Source organism: Ovis canadensis, chromosome 7 (assembly GCF_042477335.2).
Source record: "Ovis canadensis isolate MfBH-ARS-UI-01 breed Bighorn chromosome 7, ARS-UI_OviCan_v2, whole genome shotgun sequence".
Taxonomy (NCBI): Eukaryota; Metazoa; Chordata; class Mammalia; order Artiodactyla; family Bovidae; genus Ovis; species Ovis canadensis.
The window spans coordinates 71,802,729-71,829,128 of record NC_091251.1 but is presented as its reverse complement, the minus strand read 5'-3'; the positions used below and the strand labels follow the sequence as shown (position 1 = coordinate 71,829,128).

The window sequence follows — 26,400 nt, the reverse complement described above, 5'->3', positions numbered from 1 at the left end:
ATCACTGATGAACTTTTCTGTTTTTTTCTGGATTTTTATAGTAATTCATGGATCCTACTATGCTCGCTCCACATTTTCTCCTAGCCTCTGGGGAGCCAGCACCCACACAGATACCCACCTGAGTGCAGCAGGTTGGCACACTGCTTCTGACTCTCCTCCAGGCTTCTTGTCAATCTGTTAATGATCTCAGTCTTCTCTAATCTGGTTGCTTCTTGATTCCTTTCCAGTTGTTTAACCTGATCTTTCAAATGACAGCAGATATCTTCCTAAACAGAAAAAGCACCCAAGAAGTCCTTTTCATAATCAGTTATTGTATATTAAACTAACAATTATGACCTTACATCTTTGGATTTTAAGTCAAATATAAAATCATTACCTGACAGGATCACCTCTTTTACAAGGTCAAGTGCACAAGTCTGAGTCAGGAGAACAAACTGGTCAGTCACCAACTGCTCAGTCTGGTTTTCCTTTAGGTTGAATTTGAATCTGATGGCTTCTAAAGTCTCTCTCTGCACTATATACCTACAACACTGTTATTATAAAATTGGATTTTATTCAAGCCAAAGGAAATGTATTACATCCCTATTTGCATTTTACACTCTCAGTATAATTGTGTGTACACACTAGGCAAACCACCTTGAACCATGGAATCTGTGTCTCAAGTCAGCAAGGATACAGACAAAACACATGGAAACTCACTCTATTCTGAATAGCCAAAAAGTAGCTCTCCCTCTTCTGAACTGGTTTTAAACTTGATCTGTTTCTCTCATGTTTTTCCATCTTTTACATGTCTTTTTCCTCTTAACAGCCTCTTTGAAGGTGCCTATATAGTGCCTTATATATAGTGAATGGTACAAAAAACATTTGAAAAATGACAAAGAAAAACAGGATAAATGTGTGCATGTGTGTAACGTCATGGGGATATATAGAGAATCTAGAGCAGGTATATAATATATTCAAATGTCTACAAAAAGAAACTGTGTTTGGAAGTAATGAGTCATGGGAATCCCAAAGCCAGGTAGAAGAAATCATCATCTCTCTCATTTAAGAAGTGTGACACGGGCTGAATTCCAGGCAAATAGCAGAGCATGTGAGAGGCACAGAAGTAAATCAAGGTAATTGGCTGAAGTTACCTGAAAAAGCCTGAAGAAAATAAATAGTAAGAGGCATTTCAAGAAAGGACTTTGAGACAGACAAATCATTTGGGGCCTAATTCTTTAGTGTCAGACTTCATTTTTGGGGGCTCCAAAATCACTGCAGATGGTGACTGCAGCCATGAAATTAAAAGATGCTTACTCCTTGGAAGGAAAGCTATGATCAACCTAGATAGCATATTCAAAAGCAGAGACATTACTTTGCCGACTAAGGTCTGTCTAGTCAAGGCTATGGTTTTTCCAGTAGTCATGTATGGATGTGAGAGTTGGACTGTGAAGAAAGCTGAGTGCTGAAGAATTGATGCTTTTGGACTGTGGTGGTGGAGAAGACTCTTGAGAGTCCCTTGGACTATAAGGAGATCCAACCAGTCCATTCTGAAGGAGATCAGCCCTGGGATTTCTTTGGAAGGACTGATGCTAAAGCTGAAACTTCAGTACTTTGGCCACCTCATGCGAAGAGGTGACTCATTGGAAAAGACTCTGATGCTGGGAGGGATTGGGGGCAGGAGGAGAAGGGGACGACAGAGGATGAGGTGGCTGGATGGCATCACTGACTCGATGGATGTGAGTGTGAGTGAACTCCAGGAGCTGGTGATGGACAGGGAGGCCTGGCGTGCTGCAATTCATGGGGTCGCAAAGAGTCGGACATGACTGAGCGACTGAACTGAACTGAAAGCCTAATAATGCCTTACGGTTACAAAGAAAACACATCACCTCATAGGGATACTAACATTCTCCTTAAGCAGAGCAAAGAGACTCTGAAGTTCCCTCTGTTAGCTTAAAAATTCATGAGCATTTTGTATTCTATTTCATAACATGCCATGTTTGCTTTAAAGTTTTTCTACCAAATTTTTAGCAAAATGAAGCTTCTGGAACCTGGTCCATGTTTATTCAACAGTGCAAACCTCTTGGCACACTGCTGCTGATTCCCAAGCCAGTTTGGTTCTAAAGCACCAGAGTAACATGGCAAACACAACGAATGAGCTAATAGTCATGACAATGTGAATGTATGAGCAAGAAGAGGTGGGGAGACAACTCACATTTATGTGCTGGGGAGGTGACAATAGCTTTTATAAGAGACTGAGAACTGGCCCAAAAGAGTTCAAGAAAAGGTAATTTATGAAAACTATTACAATGAAGAGGCAGACCATGGAAATAATTTGACTATATGCAACAATCTAATTAAGAGTCCCCCAGGTAGCCTGGTGGTTAGGATTCTGGGCTTTCACTGCCGAGACTCTGGTTCAATCCCTGGTCAGGGACCTAAGATCCCCAAAAGCCACATGGCAGAATGCAGGGGAGCAGAGGCAGGGGTCTTAGGCAACAATCAATTAAGCCATGCTGTTTCCTGTTGACAAGTTCAGGAAAACAGATTATACTCATAAAACTCTGCAGTTTAAACACCAAGAAACAAAATCAAAATAAATGGTTCTATCTTTTCTGCAATTAGCTTGAGGAGGAACATTCAGTTCAAGATTGATAGAGGCAGATGTCTTTGAAGACTGAATGAAACAACTGCAGTGATAAAGAGATTATAGCTGAACCTACGAGATGAAATAGAATTGAACAGATTTGTAGTGCACAAAGGAAAAAAAAATGAGAATTAAGCCACATGCACACAGGTCTGCTGGAGTCTCTCAGTCAACAGGAAGTGCTTAAATACATATAAAAGAGTAGAAGATAGATCAGCTGAAGGTCCTAACATAGAAACTAAAGTCCATGACTTCAACAGAAGCTGAAGATTTCAAGACCAGAACGAAGAAAGACTTAACCCACCAAGGAGCTAATCAGAGATGTCTACCAGTATCAGAAAGAAGTGGAAGTCAGCTCAGACACCTGAACAGAGGTCTCAGGATATGACACTTCTATGAACGGAAGAGAAAGGAGACACCTGGGGGGAAAGCACCTCAGAGATAGCAGGCTATAAGCATTCCGTCAGCAAAGGAACATTATGAGCTGCAAGAGCTCATTTCTTCTCATCTTCTCTGTCACACACACACACACACACACACACAAAACCCAAGAGTAACACAGCCAAAATAACAAGAACTGCTACATGTTGAGTGTGTGTACAATCCTTTCTACCAGAAAAGCTGGTGACTTAAAGAAAATATTAAATTAGTAATACTATTTTACATGCCAAGTATTTCTCAAAATACATGAGTTACACAGAAATTATAACACATATAAACACGATTATATGATGGATTGCTACTCCTCCCATCATGTGGAATTAGGTAGCTTCTGCATTGACTTTTGTCTTTCAAAACAGATTTAAATCTATGGAAACTTTGTTTACATCCTGATGTTTAGATGTTTCAGTAAAAGTTTGCTGAACAAATGAAATAATATGATTATTTTACAAGTATAGTCCTTTCCCTCCAAGAGCAAGTTTTTCACAAAGCAGTGATTTTCAAATTTTTGCAAGGCGGAGGTCTGAACCTCTTGAAAAATCTGAATAAGCTCATGGGTCTTCTCAAAGAAAACTACATATACTGACACCCAAGAGAAAATCACACTCACAATTTCAGAGATTCATGAGCTCCCTGGAGCCTAGACATGGACTGCTTTAGGAGATGCCAGGTTAACAATCTCTGTCACTCACAAATCATACAATGTGTGATCATCTACTCAGGTAACACTGGCATGTACTCAGGTACACAGTTGTGTGACTACGTGAGAGCCCCTGAGAACCCAGACATTAGCAAATTTGTTCATCTGCTACATCAAGTTATCTCCATGCTACTCTTTCTCAAGAGTTGTTTTATTCTTCTTTGTAACCTGCTGAGTGGAGTGGAGCAGGAAAAGGCTTATCAAAAAGAACGATTTTGCTCCTCTTCAATAACTTTTATATTAAAAAAAAAAAAAGAGGACAAGGGGCAGTATGTATGTATGGTTACCAGTTATGGTAAGAAAATCTAAATTGCCCGTCTCTATAGAACACACTCATGCATCTTCCTGATTACAGGCAGCCAGCTCCCTGGCTCTTGGCTGATCTTTACAGCACCTTTTCCAATTAGGACTCTCAGCTTGGATTCTGAGATAATATGAACTGACCTTTTATTAAAAATACTGCTGAGCCAAATGATAGCAAATGGACAGCATGAAAAGGATACCAAAAAAGAAAAGCATTCCCAGAAAGAAAAAAACACTAGGCACTTTGGAATCACCACTTTGCAAAGCAGTTATGGAACAATACACAGAAGCGAACATCAATGCTATGCTATGCTCCATTTTAAATAAAAGAAAAAAGAAAAATCACTGACAGAATGTAACAGTAGACAAGACCTTAATCAACACCTTCACTGTATGGTTCAGGGATGAAGAATGAAGCACAGAATGAAGACTCTGTTCTGTGTTCTAGTCTAGGATTCTTCAACTGAGGGGTTGGAAGAGGAGAGAAAAGTGAATGGAACAAGTACAGGGGTTGAAACACACTAGACTGCTCCCAGGCTGCCCCTGTGTAAGTGTGCCTAAGTCAGTAGAGAATGGAGAGATCCCCAAACCAACGTGGAAAAGCCACTGATACCGACTCTTATCATCTGAGCAAGCACCACTCTCCACAGCAGCTTTCACACTGCTACCCAAACAGAGCCATGCTTAATAAAACCATATCTCAAATTCTGTTTTAATATTACGGAAAGTAGACTTTAATAAATTTCCTTTTTTTACCTTTTTTTTCTAGACTTTAATTATTTGTCAAAGTCTTGGTCTTTCCCCACCCTCTACTTGTCCTTCACACTAATCAAATTCACAGTATTTTTCTACATAAAAAGAATTTTTAAAAAATCTATATGGGAAAATAAATCCAATAAAAATTCATATAAACACATATAAAAGTGAAATAAAATGAAACGATATACAAACATTCCCAATAATGCAGTTTTATAGTACTCTACCTAAATCATGGAAAAATTTAGAGTCAGCTGTATAAATAAGAAAGAACAACCCAAATCAGCGTGAATTTTACGTGGGGTGGGATTTTCTAGATCCTCACATCTTAATATTCTTCTCTTCTTTCCTTGGGTTAAATTAATTTTGAAATGACATTGAGGAAGACAATCCCTGAAATTTTATTCATTCAACTGATTATCTGGGGTTCTGGAGCACAAGGAAACCCACCACCTGGGTTACATTTTATTCCCTTTGGGGCAAAGCTAAAATAAAAACTGTGAAACATGCTTATGTTTCATATCTAAATGAGTTCAGATCAGAATCTCTTCCCTATTTATTATGCTAGTCTCAAAACTAACTCTTCTCCCAAGAATCATTTCTAGACAATATTTACTGACAAGTTAATAACCAAACATTGGGAAACCCAAGAAAGGTCTTCTCCTGGTTAATCTCCCAGGACAACCACCCAACTTCAGGCCAGCTCCCAGAACACTTCTTCTTTTCAGTTTGGAATCTTCTAAGACATATAATAAACTGTGGAAAATTCTGAAAGAGTTGGGAATACCAGACCACTTGACCTGCCTCTTGAGAAACCTATATGCAGGTCAGGAAGCAACAGTTATAACTCGACATGGAACAACAGACTGGTTCCAAATAGGAAAAGGAGTATGTCAAGGCTGTATATTGTCACCCTGCTTATTTAACTTATATGAAGAGTACATCATGAGAAACTCTGGGCTGGAAAAAGCACAAGCTGGAAAAAAGATTGCCAGGAGAAATATCAATAACCTCAGATATGCAGATGACACCACCCTTTTGGCACAAAGTGAAGAACTAAAGAGCCTCTTGATGAAAGTGAAAAAGGAGAGTGAAAAAGTTGGCTTAAAGCTCAACATTCAGAAAATGAAGATCATGGCATCTGGTCCTATCACTTCTTGGGAAGTAGATGGGGAAACAGTAGAAGCAGTGTCAGACTTTATTTTCTGGGGCTCCAAAATCACTGCAGATGGTGATTGCAGCCATGAAATTAAAAGACGCTTACTCCTTGGAAGGAAAGTTATGACCAACCTAGACAGCATATTCAAAAGCAGGGACATTACTTTGCCAACAAAGGCCCGTCTAGTCAAGGCTATGGTTTTTCCAGTGGTCATATATGGATGTGAGTTGGACTGTGAAGAAGGCTGAGCACCGAAGAACTGATGCTTTTGGACTGTGGTGTTGGAGAAGACTCTTGAGAGTCCCTTGGACTGCAAGGAGATCCAACCAGTCCATTCTAAAGGAGAACAGTCTTGGGTGTTCATTGGAAGGACTGATGCTAAAGCTGAAACTCCAGTATTTTGGCCACCTCATGTGAAGAGCTGACTCATTGGAAAAGACTCTGATGCTGGGAGGGGTTGGGGGCAGGAGGAGAAGGGGACGACAGAGGATGAGATGGCTGGATGGCATCACCGACTCAATGAACATGAGTTTGGTAAACTCCGGGAGTTGGTGATGGACAGGGAGGCCTGGTGTGGTGCAATTCATGGGGTTGCAAAGAGTCAGACACGAGTGAGCAACTGAACTGAACTGAAGACATATAAACAATATGCATAAATATTTGACAAATGAAGTAGTAGTAATATGAGAACTGAGAAAGCACTAACCAGTCCTACCAGAGGAAGGATTTCCAAAAGTATGCCTTCGGGGCATATCCATAGATAAAATTCTTCGGGCTTTTAAGTTTTACTCATACTCAAATACCTACTGCAAACACCCAGCATTTCTATATGATGAACTGCAAGATGTCAGTCATGGCTTTACTTGTTTGTAATAGTTGCTATTTGAAATCATTCCAACCTGTTCCTTCAGTGCAATAAGGGTAGCATCCAACTTCCTCTGTAAGGACAGCACTTGCTCCTCATGCTTCTTTGTGAGGCCCATCACGATGCTCTCATGCTGCTCCCTCGTGCGCTGAAGCGATTCGGAATGATGCAGGTCCAACAGCTGCTGCTTCAGGCTGTCCATGGCCATCTCAGTAGTTCTGGACTTTTTAATCATCTAGAAAATACACACAGGATACACGTTTACAGTATTCTGACTCTATGCTATCTTCATGAATTTTAATTCTAAAACTCAACCATGCTTAACTAAATGAAAGTAGGGGCTTCCCTGGTGGCTCAGTAGTAAAGAACCCACCGCCAATGAAGGAGACACAAGAGACGTGGGGTTCAACCTCTGGGTGGGGAAGATCCCCTGGAGTAGGAAATGGCAACCACTCCAGCATTCTTGCTTGGAGAATCCCATAGACAGAGGAGCCTGGCAGGCTACAGTCCATGGGGTTGCAAAGAGTCGGACATGGCTGAGTGACTAAACAACAAGGACAAGAACAAAGAGAAGAAAGGTCTCCCCACGGTGGCTCTAGTTCCCTAGCTGGGATCCACCAGGCCCATGGTTGCTGGAATGATTATTCACAGAGAAAAAGACTCTGGAAGTGTCTGAGGAAAGCAAGAGAAGATTTTGCACAACATGATAGCAATGTGGGTTCCAGGCAAGGAATCTGCTGTGTCTATACCCATCTCAGTGCTGTTTGCATCGCTCTGAGCTCCAAGTGTTGGAGGGAAGTCCAATTGTTAGGTCATGGAAAAACGACAACTTTTTAAAAAATTTATTTATTTTTCAATTGAAAGATAATTGCTTTACAGAATTGTGTTGGTTTCTGCCAAAGAGCAGCATGAATCAGACATGAGGGGTGGGACGGGGAGGGAGGCAGAAGGGAGGGTAAAGACAACTGCTGCTGGAAAGATTGATGCAACTTCTCAGTGGTCATATACTAAAAAGGAGGCTTTTTAAACTGTAACTGTATGGTTGTGGAGAAGGAATTGTGTAGCAGGTTTACTGACAACTCCCACAAGATACCCATGTTCTAATTCCTGAAACCTGTGAATACGTTCTGTCACATGACAATGGGAAATTAAGGTTGTGACTGGATTAAAGTTGCTAACCAGATGACCTCAAATAAGGAGACTGACCTGGATTACCAGGGTGGACGCACTGTATCCAGAAGGGTACTTTAATGATGAAAACGGAGGCAAAAAAAAAAAAAGTCAGAATTGTGACTGCTAGCTCTGAAAATGGAAATGGACCATACACCAAGGAATGCAGAGGGTCTCTAGAAGCTGGAAAAAGCAAAAAAGGGGATTCTCCCCTAGATCTCCAGAAAGCAACAGAGCTCTACTGACACCTTGATTTTAGCCCAATGAGAGCCATGTCAGACTTCTGACTTTCTGTCTGTAAGGTAATAAATTTGTGCTGTTTTAAGCCACTAAGCCTGTGGGGATCTGTTAAAGCAGCAATAGAAAATTAACGTACTTGGTGGTTCTGCTGCTTTTTAAAATTTTTTTAATTTTTAATTTAATTTTATACTGTGTTATTTTTTATAAATGCAAGTTCTAACTTATAGTAGATTATGACATAAAAGCAACTCTTTAATAACTATCATTTTTCAAAAAATTTTTAAAAATGATAGTCTATATTACACATAAAAATGAAAAATTTCAAATGAGGTCGCTTCTTCATTCTATTCCAGAGATTGCCTATTTATCCCAATACCACTTAAACTACTTAAGACATTCATCATTTGTTCAGTAAATGATGTGGACACTTTGTGCCAGGCAGGGTTCCAAGCACTTAAGGACAGGATGACAAGACAGCCAAGGCCTAAAGTCTTATTACTTTCTGGTGAAAAGGGACAGACAATAAGTAAACAGATGAGATAATTTCAGATGGTTTTAAAATAGAGTGATAAAATATGGCACAATAGAGGGGAGTGGGAATGAGAAGCAATAGACTACTTCAGAGTCCTCTCTGTTTTCAGCTAAGAACTGATGGCTGAGAAAGAACCAGAGATGAGACAACATTGTTTAAACTCTTCCATCCTCAGAACTAGCCACAAATCTCATCTAGAACCAAGTCACTTTTGTTTGTAACCACCAAAACGGCATTACTCACATGAATCATTCACTGCCAGGCGTGGCTACCAACGACTTGTGACTATTTCCCATGATCAAATGGCCACCCTTCTCATTAATCAAAGAATGTGCCACCACTTCAAAGGCTAGTCTATTGGAGTCAGAAAATTTAGTTTCTGATGCTTTGTCAGTAACCAGCTTTGTAATCCTGGAAAAGTAATGTGACCTCGCCAAGACTTGGTTAACCATCCATAAAATGGTAAACACAATGCTTCACTAATCAAAATCCCAACAAGACTGTTTATAAAGCATGGGAAGTTGATTTGTAAGATCTAGAAGGAAAAGTATAAAAAAGAGCTACTAAATATTTTAAGAATTATAAGGGTAGCCCTTGTTTATCAGATTTCAAAACACAAGACAAAACTATACTTGTGATAGTACCAGAGCAGAAAAAGAAAAATATGTAAGAAAAAAAAATCAGAGGTTAGGTCAATTTTGAACACTATAACTCACTCACCACGTACTGATCACCTATAATGTACCAGGCTCTGGGCTTATGTGGTGAGGTTACTAAGATGAGGGCAACCCGTTCTGGCCTTCAGCATTATTCTAGGTCTGTTATAACAGATGTGATCATCCGACTTGAGGAAGAAAACGGGAAGACTTAGGAAAAGAAAAGCCTTGAGCAGGGGCTTGTTAATCAAATAGCAATGTGCTGAGGAGAGGGCATTCCAGTGATAAGAGACAGCACATATGAGTACATAGAAACAGACTATTGAGTTTAAGAGTGAAGGAGGGAAAGGCAAGATCAAATGGTCATCCTGACACCCTATTTCATCCCACAAATAAAGCAAGGTCATTGAAAGACTTTAAGTAAGGGAAAGACATAACTAGAACTGTGCTTCAGAAAGATTACTCAGATGGCCAGATGAAAGAAGAGAAGGGGTAAAAGATTAGAGACTACATACGAGACTTCTGCAAAAGACGATAAAACACTGAACTAGGGACGTGTGGACAGAAGTGAGGAGACTCAATACAATGTAGTGGCTGACTAGACAAAGGAACACAGAAGCTGAGCTCTCCTCCAGATTTCTGGTGGATAGATGACTAGGTGAACGGGAGACCTGTTCCCCCAAGGAAAAGGAAAGAAACGTAGACTGACTAGGGGAGAAGAATGTGTAAACGTTTAAGTTTTCCTAAATTTAGCCCCACAACACAAAACATTAAGCAACCAACATTTCACTGTAATCAACAACTTTTTACCATAAATAATGAAGATCAAATATTTACCTGTTCTTCATTGACTTTTAATGCTTGTATTTGGGTCTCCAGTGCTTTTATTTGTGCTTCAAGCTGTATTTCTCTTTCTTTTCCATTCTGAAAGAGTTTCTGTGATTCTCGAAGGCTGAGGGCCAAACCATCCTTTTCATCTAGAACATTAAAAAATTTTATATAAGTAATATGTTACTGCAGAGGGATCCTAATTGCCACAATCTATCAAATATCAGATCTTTATCACATATAAATGTTGCTGCATTTAATTCAATTCCGATAATGAACTTCACTTGATTTGGAGAAAATTAGAAAAGCTTCAAAAAAAGAATGTGAGTGACATTAAAAAAAATTTTTTTTTACAGAACAACCACCACTCTCTTTAAAAATCTTATTGTATCCCTTTAGGGACCAAAAGATTCCCTAAAAAATCATTTCAATATCTGTTATTTGAGAAGCTACATAGATAGGACAAGCCCCTGCGGATCAAAGAAATACTCCGAGGACAAATTACTTTTTATACATACTTTCAATGACCTCTTAAATTCACCTAGTCTTTAATTCTTCCCACATACTTTACTGTAACAGTTCACAAGTTCTTCTCTCAAAATAAATTTCATGAGCATTACAAAAAGATCTTTTCACTATCAATTAAGTTTGAAATAAGCTGGAGTTCAGTCACAAAATTATTCTACAAATGAGAGTTCAACACTGACCGGAACTATAGAAAGCACAAAGAGTGAGCAATTATAATCTGAAATCTGTGTTTACACTCTGCTTCTCCCAGAGATGACCACATTTTCTCCTTGGCACTCTCAGAGCAGTTCAGGATCACTAACTCTTACTTGGATTGAAATGTTATGCTAATTCATAGGCTCAGAAAACATACTGCAAACTAAACACAAGTCTCTCTGGGAATTGGAATACTTTATCCAATGTAAACCACATAAGGAATCGACAGCTTTTTGAGATGGAATGCTATCAGCATATTTATATAATGTTCACTGATTCTATTAGTCTAACAGAATAGAAAAAAGGGGGGAAAAGTGAGGATCTCAAAATGTATGTTCTGGAAGGAAGTCCAAGGCAATGTGTCAAAAGTCCTGGATTTTTGTTTTGCTCTGACTGATTCATCGTGAGCCCTTCATCAAGTGCATCAAATCGCTACGCTTCATATTTAAAATGAGGTTACTGGAAACAAGCTATCTAGCTCTACAGACCTCAAACAGCACCCAACACTTGTTTTCTTACCTTTGGTTATCAGAAGCTGATGATTCAGATATCTAACTTGACGTTCACTCTCATCTAACTTTTCAACTAAACTGTCCAGTTGTCTCTCTTTAGCTTTGTTAAGAACCTGAAGTTGAATAATCTGCATATTTTCTGCAGAGTCTGCTTGGGAATTAAAGATAATTTATTAGATAAAAGCATATCAAAATATAAATTTGTGGTCATTTCAGGTAATGTTTTATCAAACTGCAAATACAACTTAGGGTATCATGAAATCAGTTCAGGAGATTGTGACTCACATTTTTAATAAACAATGTTACCGAGCCAAACACTTGGGTCTGCTCACCCGCACGCAGTAAAGCCAATCTACTGACCCCTGGTTGCAGTGAAGGCAAGTGCAGCGTTTAAGGGGCCATTTAAGGAGTTTGAGCTTTTTAAGCCTCAGCTGTCCAGGACTTCTCTTACAGCACCTTATCATAAATGCTGCACTTCCCTGGTGGCTCAGGAAAGAATCTGCCTGCAATGCAGAAGACCTGGGTTCAAGCCCTGAGGTGGGAGGATTCCCTGGAAAAGGGGATGACAACCCACCCCAGTATTCTTGCCTGGAGAATTCCATGGACAGAGAAGCCAGGCAGACTACAGTCCACGGGGTCACAGAGAGTCAGACACGACTCAGTGACACACTTTCACGCTTCTTCCTTCACCACACCACGTGTTGGTTAGATTGGCTTTATTGAAAGCAGGCAAGAAGGTCCAGATTTTGGTATGGTAATAACAAGACAGAATATGATCAGAGTGTATCATGTAGCATAAATAAGTATTACTATGTGAAACTTATTCATACAATACGTATATAAATATTGAAAAAAAAATATACTTCTTACTATGGTCACTGCCAGGAAAGTCTGAAAAGACACTAGTTAATGTGTACCTCTGAATCACTACCATTTGGGCTAATGAAAAATAAGTATATACCAATAACAATGGAATAGAGCTCCAAGCTCTCATTAAGTTGAAAAATAAAAGTACATCGACTTCTATAAAACCATTTTCAAAGAAAATTTCTAGACATCCTTCTCAAAATATTTTATTGTAAGCAAGAATGAACTCATTTATACTGGCAAATAACTGCTGAATTAATAAATTAAATAATAGATTAATAAAAAAAACTTTGAGGTCTCCTTTCAGAAATAAAGTCATTTTAAGGACCACTTAAAAATCACTGGAGGAGAAAAAGAAAAAAGTGATTCACAGAAGCAGGATAATCTTTTAACTACACAATGACGAATATTTTCCTATAAGAACAATGCTACTATTTGCTAACAGATAAAACAATCTTCTTTTTTAAAAGAGATATGGTTGAAACCCCCAACTGAAGGCTGAAAACTGTTACAAGTCAAACTCTCTTGAGCCTTGCTATAACACTAAATCACTTCAGTTGTGTCTGACTCTGTGCGACCCCAGAGATGGCAGCCCACCAGACTCCCCCGCCCCTGGGATTCTCCAGGCAAGAACACTGGAGTGGGTTGCCATTTCCTTCTCCAATGCAGGAAAGTGAAAGTGAAGTCGCTCAGTCATGTCGGACTCTTCGAGACCCCATGGACTACAGCCTACCAGGCTCCTCCATCCATGGGATTTTCCAAGCAAGAGTGCTGGAGTGGGTTGCCACTCTCTTCAAACTCATCTTTTTAAACTACTGTTACTAAGAACCTATAATCACTAAGTTCAGCACTACCATTAAGTTAGTTAACTTTCAGATGTCAAATTTAGGCAAATGTGTAACTAACAAAAAATGAATCGTTAAAATGCAGATTGTTAAGGAAGTGATGAAAGTGATATATGCAAAATGACCAGGCAATATAAATGTAACCGAACACAGCAGAACTGAAAGAATAACATCAAGGTGTCAGGCCACCGTTGTGATGTCTATTTACTTAACCCCAAAAGAGTTATGCCACACACACTGTCCACCTCCTCATCTCTTCATTCCACAAAACCTTAGGAACAGAGAGAGGTTGCCCACATATTTGCTGTCAGCTCACTGGGGGAAAGGGTGTCCCTTGCAACTATCCTATAGCCTGAGCATAGGATGGAAGCAGCACCATGAAGGAAGGGCACTGGAGTTCAGTTTTCTCTTTGGTGCATGCAGCCCAGGAAACCCAGAATCTCAGATATGACTTTTCCCCCACTTCTTAAATGAAATACAAAGACAACACTCGTGTTCACACTCTAGAATCACACTGGCTCTTCAGCAATAACTAGAAGTTATTTCACATGCCAGAGAGTAGGATGGCAAAAGTTGGATGTATGAAAACAAAGATTCAGATTAGTCAAGTTTGGCTTTTAGTTTTGAATGTTTGGATCTCCTCAAAATTCCCTAGTAGCACTTTTACCGATACATACACTATTCAAAAGAAAATTTTTTAGCAACTGTCACAGGGCTAAACCTGAGATGTAAGTCTAGTTTTCATTCTGAGTATACAGTCATTTATATCAAAGTTGTCCATTACAGTAAAACTCTAAAAACCAAAAGAAAAAATTAAGATAATGGTTGACTTACTAAATTACATTTCTATATAATAAAAAAAATCTAAGATTGAAAAGAAAACTACATTTCATTTTCCAATTTAGGCTTCTGTTAAGAAAGATATGCTATATAAAGCTAATTAAGTCTTAACCAAATAGAATGACTGAAATAGACAGCTGAGAAAATTTCGGTTAATTTTTCATTAAGGGAAATTTCAAATATAGAAGAAGGTAGAGAAAAGAATACAATGAACCCCATGAAACCATCACCTAGATTCAACAACTGTGAACTCACGGCCAGTCTCACTTTATCTACATCCCTCTGCAAACTCACCCCCCAACAACATGATATTTGAAGTCAATTCTAGACTTCATGTCAGCTTATTCAAACTTCAGGATATATCTTTTAAAACTGGACTCTTCAAAAATTTTCATTATCTTACTTAAAATCAAAATTCTTGAACATGCTCCAAGTGCTCAAAGTTCTCCAAATAGGTGGTTAAGAAATTTAAACCTGATACCTACTTTCATTAGCTCCTAAAAATTGTTGTTGCAGGCCTTCAAATGTGTCACTTTCTGCAATGTCCTGGGCTGGTGAGCCATTATTCTGGGCAGAAGACTGAAAAGGTTTATATGTCACTTTATACGATTCCAAAGCTTGACAGCTAGGACCTTGTGACATACCAAATTGCTATTACAAGGTGAGAGACAAAGTTGACAGTTAGGATTTGCTCTTTTCTTCAAAAATTATCTGAATTAGACAACTTGTTATAAAACTTAATGGTGGTATAATTACATACATCTCTGCTTAAAAATAGCACTTAACTGTTACTTAACAAAGTTCAAAGAAAGCCTGAAATATGTAATTTCACACATTTTAGTTGACCTTCTGAGCATATAATAGAACCAATTCCATAAATAACTCAAGAATTCCAGCGAGATTATATACAAACATTTAAGAATAATTTAGAAAACACATCTATGCAATAACATATAATACAATGACTCATATGTAATAAATACTCAGTAACATTTGGGGGATGAATAACGTTTTATAGAGGAAGTAAGGGGAAACTAAGTAAGTAAGGTCAAGTAAGGGGAAATGACCACCTTAAAACAACCAAAAACTTATCCTGTCATCAGGTAACACAGAATATCTACTAGTGAAATGAGGCATTCATGGTCATTGAGAAAATCTAAGAAGCAGCTAACTGTATCCTAAGGTCTTATTCATCACTCTCTCCAGAGGCAGAGGGGGAAAGTATTTCTTTCCTTAACATTCATCCTGTCTACTGCTATATCATCACAACAGATAATCAGCTTTGAAGTATTTGACGCAAAATCTGTGATAAGGGTGATGAGCTAGATGATCAAGGCAACTGACTGGCGTCATTAACCACTTGTAACTCTATCAGGGTACCTGAACGTAGCTTTTCACTGGAGCAGGGTTAATGGTAGAAGCCAGAAGCCTCAGTAGACAAAGGTGGCCGTTCTTTGACAGACTTAACTTTTCATGTTTAATTATTTCCATGAAGTCTCTATTTTAAAATTCTCATTTAAGATGATTTAATTAGACTGTAAACAGAAAACTGCACGACTAATTCAGCATGAGGCTGAATAAATGCGCCCTCAGCATTATTTGTCCTTAAATGTTACTACTGCACTTTCCACAAACATTTCTCCATCACACACACACAGCAAATGTGTGTACGCACATGCATAAATTTCTTGAAAGTCAAGTTTTTACAATACCTGAAAATGATTCCTTTGAGTATCTGAAAATGTAATTACATTGGTTGGTTGGCTATTAAATTCCTGCTTCTGACTGTTGGTATATGGCCTAAAGTTTTCAGGAAGGTGATATAAATCAGTCTGTTCATATTTACTCGGAGGACTATAACCACTTCCACCTTCATCTCCACCTCCTTCAGGATGGTAGACAGGATGCTGGTCTTCAGTTCTACTTTGATTCTCTTCCCAGCCATTGCTACTTTTTTCTCCAATACATATATCCCGAATCTCATTATAGGCCTATTAGATAACGAGAGTAAGAGAAAAGTACTAAGATCTATTCCCACCCTAAAAGTCAAGTTCATGCCAGATACTTACATTTACATTTGGAGGTTTAGGCAGCACCTGATGTTCAGTCCAGTTCATCTCCAATTGCTCAGAATGATGTGTGCTTGGGAAAAATCAGTATTTTAAATTAGAGCCTATCATCTATTTGGACAGAGACACCGTAGAGAACCTCAAGATTTTAACATGGGTGCCCTCCAAATTTTACCTAAAGGATTAAGAAGTAGTCTACAATTTTACAATCATATCTATTATTATTGCCTGCAGGGTATCTAAAGAAAAAACTCAAAGCATTGTGATATACAAACGCAAGGGATTTCAGGTCCTTACTCGTCCTCTCTGCCGTCCTCGCTGCAGTCCGAATAGTGAAGTTCAGGGGAAGACAGGTCATCATCCAGCATATCGTGAGGCAGGTCTGTGAGTAACTGCTGCAACTGAGACAGGAAGGTCAGCGTCAATACAACACTGGCTTAGACCCAAGATACCAAACCAAAGTTGCCTTGGCACCAGAGATTTTGACTGTAGAAGTCAAAGAATTTCCTAATTTCTCTATGTAATAAATGTCTTAAATTCCACAGGAATGATATTCGTCAGTTCACTTGGGGGAAGGGGAACACATAAATATCAGGATTTATATTGGAAGGCTTTATCTTTTTCTAGAGGTCTTAGATTCAGATACATGCACAACAGGAAAGCTTTTAAAACTTCTTTAGGCAAACACAGCAGGTCATAATAATGGCACCATCAGTGTATCATGTTATCCCGGGGGCAGATCTGAGTCTCAGAATCCTGTTCTACCAGTAATCAGACCTGGAGGACTTGGCAATCAGACACGCTCCTGGGAATCTGAGTGGCCAGATGCACTGTACCCAGGTGGTGGTAACAGCAGCAGCAGCAGGTGGCCTTGGAAGCCCTTAGAAGCACCAATAATATGATGGAAACCTCTTGGGGAGTAACTAATTACTAGAGAGCCATCCAATTCCAATGATGAAAAGATACACAATGCTTGGCTCTTATAAACAGTTGAGTAGAAAGAAGGCTGTAAGATTCAGGTTTTTATGGATACAGTACTCTCAAAAGTATAAATAAAACTGACATAAGAGCACATGATTTTGCTCTCCAATCTTTTTCCAGAAAAATCATACATTTAGCATTCTGCCTTATAACAACTAAATTCACTCAAGTTTCAAGATAAACTGTGACAAGGAGACAAATGCATTGTCTAATTTGTTGAATTTCAATATCTGTAAGTGTCTTCAAATCCCAATGTAACAACTTAAAATTTGTAATAATCAGAAGATTCAAACATGCTACTAAAGGGTCAAAGGACTGCTTATAATGACTTCTCTTTAAACCTAAGCATCAGTTAGATTATTAGTAAATTGACCAAGTTCCTCCACAGTATATAAATCAATCCCATAAAATTATGTAATAAATCAGTTTTGAAGATATTAATACTCTATAAAAATCCGGAAGAAAAAATGAGATGTTGCTTAGTCTACGGCAGGTTTTTTCCCCCCTACTTCTCTGCCATTAGAATGAAAGAAATGAAGTGTAGCTATAAAACATATCTGAGTATTACATTTATAATTTAAAAGATGTTCTTAAAATGCATATGGTAAAAGTTAAATAAAACTATCCTAAGAAATGTCTGAAAAGAATGCCCCAACTGTTAACAGAGTTTTGGTGAAGTCAAACTTGGGAATGGAATGGGGTATGTGAGGTGGAGAAGGGGGACACTTCCTTACCCACATACATATTTCTAACATTGAGTGGATTGTTTGTTTGAAGGTGTTCTCGATACATTGGTTTCTCTAAAAATGAAGTAATAGAAAAATATTCTATTCCAATGAAAAGTTATCTTGATGAAATCGATATTAACAACCAGGACCTTGACTTATTGGCCACCTGCTCACATAGGTAACTGAAAAGTCATTTTGTGAATTAGCCATATCAGAGTTGACCTAAAGATATAAAGAATAACAAACACTAAAACAGAACACATCAATATAGCAGGACACCACAAAGGGACTCAAGAGAAAGGTGGCGAAGTGACTTTACAAAGACAAAATTCACAGAGAGAAAAAGCACCTACGAGAACTTTAAGGAAAAAGACTATACCCGCATGTAACACAGGGAATAAAATCAAAATAAATGTTTTATACTTAAATCAAATAAGGACTCCTATAAAGAAAAAACATTTTCTTCTAAACCTTCAATGAAGTTCAAGTACACAGCCTTATAATTCAGAAAAGCCTTAATAGGAACATCTAAATAGTACAATTTCCACCCCCTCCCATAAAGATAGAAAAAGCTACACAATAATTAAGCAGTTCTTATAGCTTTCTTTGCGACACCACAAAATTAATTTGAGCATAAGCAATTAAGTTCCTCAAAATGCTTCTGGACCCACAGGTAAACTTGTCAAGTAGTAAAACATCCCTATTGTATTTAGTGTTTATAAAATATTTTACAAAATGTACTAACATTTTTAAATCATTTCATTCACCTTCAAAAAATTTCTCAAGATCTTTGTCATAGCTGGGCTATATTCCTTGGCTCTATAACTTTGAGGACAGAGAGAGGTTAAATGAGCTTCCCAATAAGGCCATTTGGGAACAAAATACCATCTGCCCCAGGCTCCCATTCCTGGGATCAAAGGGTACCCTCCTCATACAACTGTCAAATAGATTTTGCTTTTGAAGCTTGTGCCATAAAACACAAAATTATCATATCAACTTATGCAGGTTACCAAACAGAAAATTTTGGAAACTATAAAATGTCCTCATTAAAGATCCACCCAACTACCTAATACAGATTCAAGAACAAAGATAACAATCCTTATAAATGGCAAGATCTAATTCCCCTTATTACTTCCAAATGTGGAAGTAATACTGTCTTTTGGTTGCAAATACAATCCTCTTAGTGGGGTATGATTGAGTTATCAACTGAGTTTAATAATTAAAGAGATACTTTCCCTAGAAAAAAGATAATTTGCATTGCTAAGACCCCTACTGAAATGCATTTTAAACTAGTCTATAAAATCCTCTCCATTTACTAGCTCGTGTGTTTGTTCCTGAAAAAATAAAGAAAAAAAAATTATTTGAGGACATTTCATTCAAAGAACTTTAGCAACAAAACACTTTTACGATAATCTACATAGAACAGCCAAAAAGCCTAGTTCAAGGGGAATGTAAACCAAGGAACATGTAAACCTTTTCTTAAGATTCTTCAGCTTAAATTAACTAAACAGACTGTCTTCAGAGTCTATAATCCTTGATATTCATGAAAGCAAGCGTTCTCAGATTACAAAGCATATGATACATCTTCTCCCCAGAGAACAGCAGCAAATGGTGTGGACAGCATTCATCTGCCTTCTGAACAAGCTGCCCAACAAGCACACTGCTGAACCGATTCTGATATTTTTAAATACGAATTGTGAAATGATGCTTTCAAGGATACACACTAGGTAGAATCTTCATCTTAGCCTCAGAGCCAAGTTATTAATAAAAACATCCTTGAAAAGGCCCAATATGGGACCGACAAAGGGCCAAATAACTTGGCAGCTAGAGCATTAGTCTATGAATTATATATACTACATGCAAAACGTTTGTTTTAATCCTTTCCATTAGGTAAAACAAATTTTATAATCTTAGTGGGGAAGGCTTTGCCTAGATTGCCACACATCTGTAAAAGAAACACGGCAACGTTTATTAGACAAATATCAGCGACACTGCAAGTGACACCTAAGAGAACTTTAGGCCTGGAAGAACACCAGAGACCCTCCAGGCCAATCTCTCCTTCTAAAGGTGAGCACGATGAGGCCGAGAGCAGGGGAGGGGCACGCCCACAAAAGCAAGAGTTACAGCCCCTGGGCCGGCAGGGGAGCCTGAATCTCTCCATTCCCACTCCTATCTTCTTCTGCGTGACATTCAGTTGGCCACTGGAAGACACAGTCCTACCTGTGTGTATACAAGTAAGTGTCAGCCAGAGTTCAGCGTTTTTGTTCCCATTGTGACAGTTCCTGAAAAATACCTATATATTATGGGAAACACTTCAAAGGCACCATCTAGATAAAGTATTTGTTGTTGTCGCTAAGTCATGTCTGACTCTTTTGTGACACTATGGACTGCAGCCTGCCAGGCTCCTCTGTCCATGGGATTTCCCAGGCAGTCCTACTGAGTGGGTTGCCATTTCCTTCTCCAGGGGATCTTCCCGACCCAGGGACTGAATCCAGGTCTCCTACATTGGCAGGCAGATTCTTTATCAGTGAGTCACCAGGAAAGTCCCAGATAAAGTGTAAGAAATTGCTAAAGGAAAACAAAATGTAATATGAACAACAACAAAAAAATACAATATGAACACTCCACTATTTGTTTCTTTGCTTCACTTAGGTGATGACAAGAAAATTTCTCTAAATAAATCAAAGAATATAAAATGCAAACAAATGCTAGCTTTACAACTCCCCCTAGTGGAGACAAAACATCAAAAATGTATCCATAAATAATCAAACAAGGCAGTTAAAAGTAGAAGAAAGGCTTTGTGATGGAAACAGTCTTTAGACTACACCATTCCAAGCTCAACTGAGCTTACTATTCTCCGGAGAAGTACCAGAATAAAAACCAAGAGGGACTCAAATCTGTATTCCCAGGTACAAGTTTCTGTCTGCCATTTGCTACTCAAACCACTTATCTTTCTACTCAAGATCATTTTCCAGGTTTTGAATACATCACTAAGAAAACGATCATCAGCAAGTACTAGCTTTTTTTTTTTTAATTTTTACTTTTTTATTTTAAAATCAGAAAAAAATTAAATAAAAGCAAGTACTATCTTGATAAGCACAAATTACTAATTCCTTCTACCCCAAACCACAGGCTCCAAAATACATTCATGTGTGAGTTACAGTCGCTCTATCATGTCTGACTCTTTGCAACCCCATGGACTGTAGCCCGCCAGGCTCCTCCGTCCATGGGATTCTCCAGGCAAGAATACTGCAGTAGGTTGCCATTCCCTTCCCCAGGGGATCTTCCCAACCCAGGGATTGAAACCACATCTCCTGCACAGCAGGCGGATTCTCTACCACTGAGCCACAGGACAACCAAACAATAGTCACAGAACTGGTGACACTGAAGAAAGTACACGCCATCTCCAGCAAAATGACAATCTACCTTAAAGCACATGTGGCTTTACCAGTAACTTTGGGGCTTTCAGCAACCACAATGACACCAACAGCAACAACTATATCTCTGTAATATTCCATGATGAAATTACATAGTGACTTTAGGTGGAAAATGTTTTGCAAAATCACAGTTACATTTGTTGTTCAACTGCTTATTTAACTTATATGCAGAGTACATCATGCGAAATGCCAGGCTGGATGAAACACAAGCTGAAATCAAGACTGCTGGAAGAAACATCGATAACCCAGATACACAGATGACACCACCCTTACGGCAGAAAGCAAAGAACTAAAGAGCCTCTTAATTAAAGTGAAAGAGGAGAGTGAAAAAGCTGGCTTAACACTCAACATTCAGAAAATGAAGATCATGGCATCCAGTCCCATCACTGCATGGCAAATAGATGGGGAAACAATGGAAACAGTAACAGACTTTATTTTGGGGGGCTCTAAAATCACTGTAGATGATGATTGCAGCCATGAAATTAAAAGATGCTTGCCACTTGGAAGAAAAGCTATGACAAACCTAGAGAACATACTAAAAATCAGAGACATTACTTTGCCAACAAAGGTCCATCTAGCCAAAGCTATGTTTTTTTCCAGTATCATGTATGGATGTGAGAGCTGGACCATAAAAAAAGCTGAGTGCTGAAGAAGTAATATTTTTAAACTGTGGTGTTGAAGATTCTTGAGAGTCCCTTGGACTGCAAAAGGAGATCAAACCAGTCAATCCTAAAGGAAATCAGTCCTGAATATTCACTGGAAGGACTGATGCTGAAGCTGAAGCTCCAATACTTGGACCACCTGATATGAAGAACTGACTCATTTGAAAAGACTCTGATGCTTGGAAAGATTGAAGGCAGGAGAAGAAGGGGACAACAGAGGATGAGATGGTTGGATGGCATCACCGACTCAATGGACATGAGTTTGAGTAGGCTCCAGGAGCTGGTGACGGACCGGGAAGCCCGGCGTGCTGCAGTCCGTGGGGTCGGAAAGAGCAGGACAGGACTGAGCGACTGAACTGAACATTTGCTGCTGTTGTTCAGTCAGCTAAGCTGTGACTGACTCTCTGTGACCCCACGAACTGCAGCACACCAGGCTTCCCTGTCTTTCCAGTATCTCCCAGAGTTTGCTCAAACACATGTCAGTTGAGGCAGTGATACTATTGTTACATTATGAATGAGTTAAGGAAAGAGTTTTTGAATTCTTCTTCTCTGGACCAGCTTTACAAGTAAAAATTTGCCTAGATTACTTTGGATGAGGTCTACTTAGTTGCAAGAAGGACAGCTACATCGGTAGTTCTCAAAGTAACGAACTCCAATAAGTTGTGAGGGAAGAGTGATATGAATATTAACTGACATGATAGAATAGCTCCATCATATTCTCACCCTCCCTCGCCTGTACTCTAATCCATTCTGTTCACTGTTTAAGAGGTGGAGCTTCAAGTGAAACCCTGGTGAGGCTGTGGGTTATACACTTGTCTGCTATGCCTTGGAACACAATGGCCAAACTTTTGCCAATGTACCATTCAGAACTGTGGTGATTCAGAGATGATTATGGTGCCTTACTTTTCTGAAAAATTCTTGGAGTTTTTCTTTCTTTCTTTCTTCCTTTTTTTTTTCCAAAATATGCGTCTATCTTTGGTGGTCTGCGTCTTGAGATTCCACTGGTCCAACTGTCCTCTGAATATTGAAATCACTTTAATAAACTCTTTCCTTTTCCAAAGATTAAATGCACTTTCTCCAATTCCTCTTTGATGCAAACAAGGGAGGGAATAGAAACAGTAAAGTCCAGATCATCACTGTAGAGGTGCAAATTAGGATGGCATGGAGGCTGGAAGTTGACTATGGCTTATTCACTGACTTATGGGCAAGTGTGGACAAAATCCCAGCTGATCCCAAAGTGTCAAAATCAAACGGCTTGGTAAAGCATGTTGTATCAGCAACTGGCCATTCATATAAGACGGTCAGAATCTCTAAAGTGGTTATTGTGCCATTTACAGAGAGGGAAATCTCACAAGTCCTTAGCAAAGTAGCCCATGAGACAGATATGGCCTGCTTGGGACATCTTTGGGAATGGAAGCATTCCCCCTACACAAATGAACTGAATACAAAGTGATTCATTAAGCAGAGAAAGCAATGTGCATTAGCCGTGTACGTGTATGCGTGTATGTGTGTGTGCTGCTCAGTCATGCCTGACTCCTCGCAGCCTCATGGACTGTAGCCTGCCAGGCTCCTCTGTCCATGGGATTTTCCAGGCAAGAACACTGGAGCGGATTGCCATTTCCCCCTCCAGGGAATCTTCCTAACCCAGGGATCAAACCTGCATATCCTGCATTGGCAGGCAGCCCTGGGAAGCCCAGTGCTAACACTCTAATCTCCCTGGCAATCCCAAAGCAATCTCAACTAGGCAGGCATGAAAAGATTATTCTCTTTTTTTAACTTAAGACTTTAAACTATTCTGCTACTGAAGGGTCAGGGAGACTGAGGAGGTGGAAAGGTTTCTGGATATGAAAATGAACTTAGGTTTGATCAGGTGGTTTATTATTTTTAACTCGCCAAGACAAAGCTGGAATCAAGATTGCCAGGAGAAATATCAATAACCTCAGATACACAGAATCCACTCCAGTGTTCTTGCCTGGAGAATCCCAGGGACAGGGGAGCCTGGTGGGCTGCCGTCTATGGGGTCACACAGAGTCGGACACGCCTGAAGCGACTTAGCAGCAGCAGCAGCAGATACACAGATGATACCACCCTTATGGCAGAAAGCAAAAAACTAAAGAGCCTCTTGATTAAAGTGAAAGAGGAGAGTAAAAAAGCTGGCTTAAAACTCAACATTCAGAAAATGAAGATCATGGCATCTGGTCCCATCACATCATGGCAAATAGATGGGGAAACAATGGGAACAGTAACATACCTTATTTTGGGGGGATCCAAAATCACTGAAGATGGTTTAACTGCAGCCATGAAATTAAAAGACACTTGGAAGAAAAGCTATGACAAACCTAGAGAGCATATTAAAAAGCAGAAACTTTACTTCACCAACAAAGGTCCATCTAGTCAAAGCTATGATTTTCCCAGTACTCACGTGTGGATGTGAGAGTTGGACTATAAAGAAAGCTGAGCACCAAAGAATTGATGCTTTTGAATTGTGGTATTGGAGAAGACTCTTGAGAGTCCCTTGGACTGCAAGGAAATCCAACCAGTCCATCCTAAAGGAAATCAGTCCTGAATATTCTTTGGAAGGACTGATGCTAAAGCTGAAACATCAATACTTTGGCCACCTGATGTAAAGAACTGACTCATTGGAAAAGACCCTGATGCTGGGAAAGATTCAAGGTAGGAGGAGAAGGGGATGACAGAGGATGATATGGCTGGATGGCATTACCGACACGATGGACAGGAGTTTGAGTAGGCTCTGGGAGTTGGTGATAGACAGGGAAGCCTGGCGTGCTGCAGTCCATGAGGTCACAAAGAGTTGGACACGACTGAGTGACTAAACTGACCATTTGATGACAAAATATATATACGGCTGAAATTTTAGAAAAATTCTGAATTTTATTTTTCGCTGAAATTCTAACATCTGATTTCACTTCTTCCTTTGCAGCTGTTTTTTAAAAAGGTAAAATACTTATTAATAAATATGAAACACTTTTTATTAATATTTGGATAACATTTAACGTTTATTAACATATGGATAACATTTATTATCCATAGTAATCATGTTAGAGTCGAAGTTAGCTAGCTATTTTCTTCTACTGTGCTAGAAACACTCACTCTCATATATTTAACCTCTTAAGATCACCTTTCCCTCTGGAAATTCCCTACTCCAGCACATAATCTATCAAAGAACGATCCCAATGGCTATCTTCTGTATCATCTAGAATTAACTGTCTCCTTAACCAACACCACGTTTAAAACTTTCACCACACAATACACCTGGCAGTAAGTTCTCTCTAATATCCTACCCACCATTTCCAATGGAAAAAATCACCTGTCAGGATTATTTTTTCTCGTCTTTAAAGTCTAGTATAATAATAACTCAAACTGATCCTCTCAAGAATCCCAGCAGCTAAATTCCGGTGAACTACCCATGCTGTGAGTTCAAAAAGTAACAGAGAACCCTCAACCCCATCTCTGCCACAGCAATCCTTGTGAAGGCCCCTATCAAAATCTGGAAACCCTGGCAGGGGTCACAAACTCCAATGCCCTCGATGACTTGGCAGAGAATTTACAAGAGTGAAGCTAGTGGGTTCAAGGGCACAAGTCCATGTTTTGCTTTGTTTTGTTTAGGAGTTGGGGTGGGGGGCACCATGGCCAGCTGGATGGGAGAGCCACTGCTCAGCTCCAGCCCACCTACTAGTGTGTGAAGACTCAGGCTACATGTGGCCTACTTCAAGACAGGCCAGATACTCTGGACTGCTACATGAAACTTTCCATCTTTAAATTTAGATTCAATTTTTCAAAAACACTGTGCAAACAAACAGTACATGTCTATAAACAAAATCCACCAAGCTGCCAGCTTTGTCTCTACCCTAATGCTATTGCCAGCCATGTGGCAATTGACCCCATTCATTGCTTCCAATCAATACAAATGGTCCATGGTAACTGACTCCATTCATTGCTTCCAATCAATACAAATGGTCCATGGTAACTACTGCTGTTGCTGCTAAGTCACTTCATTCGTGTCCAACTCTGTGCAACCCCATAGACGGCAGCCCACCAGGCCGCACCGTCCCTGGGATTCTCCAGGCAAGAACACTGGAGTGGGCTGCCATTTCCTTCTCCAATGTATGAAAGTGAAAAGTGAAAGGGAAGTCACTCAGTCGTGTCCGACACTTTGTGACCCCATGGACTGCAGCCTCCCAGGCTCCTCCATCCATGGAATTTTCCAGGCAAGACAAAATGATTATTTGACATATTGGGGAATGAGTCATATCATGGAAGCAATCTAAGTGTCCACTGACAGATGAATGGTTAAAGAAGATTTACACAATGGTATATATACACAATGGAATATTAGCCATAAAAAAGAATGAAATAATGCCATTTGCAACAACATTGATGTACCTAGAGATTATCATACTAAGTGAAGCAAGTCAGATGGTAAAAACAAACGTAATATC

At 39.3% G+C, this 26,400-nt stretch overlaps 1 protein-coding gene across 5 annotated transcripts in view; it reads right to left on the bottom strand.

Annotated features, from left to right (window-relative positions):
- CEP152 (centrosomal protein 152) overlaps window positions 1-26,400 on the bottom strand; it is a 101,982-nt gene that overhangs the window by 65,950 nt on the left and 9,632 nt on the right. For 3 of the 5 annotated variants that reach the window (XM_069596607.1, XM_069596608.1, XM_069596610.1), the window contains exons 3-10: window positions 16,430-16,533; window positions 16,133-16,205; window positions 15,776-16,054; window positions 14,549-14,714; window positions 11,519-11,659; window positions 10,286-10,425; window positions 6,885-7,085; window positions 119-266 (exon numbers count right to left, since the gene is read on the bottom strand). In XM_069596607.1, the coding sequence (XP_069452708.1) occupies window positions 119-266; window positions 6,885-7,085; window positions 10,286-10,425; window positions 11,519-11,659; window positions 14,549-14,714; window positions 15,776-16,054; window positions 16,133-16,205; window positions 16,430-16,533 (1,252 nt within the window). The remainder of the gene's footprint in view (window positions 1-118; window positions 267-6,884; window positions 7,086-10,285; window positions 10,426-11,518; window positions 11,660-14,548; window positions 14,715-15,775; window positions 16,055-16,132; window positions 16,206-16,429; window positions 16,534-26,400) is intronic. The other 2 variants (XM_069596611.1, XM_069596612.1) reach the window with 1 other exon arrangement.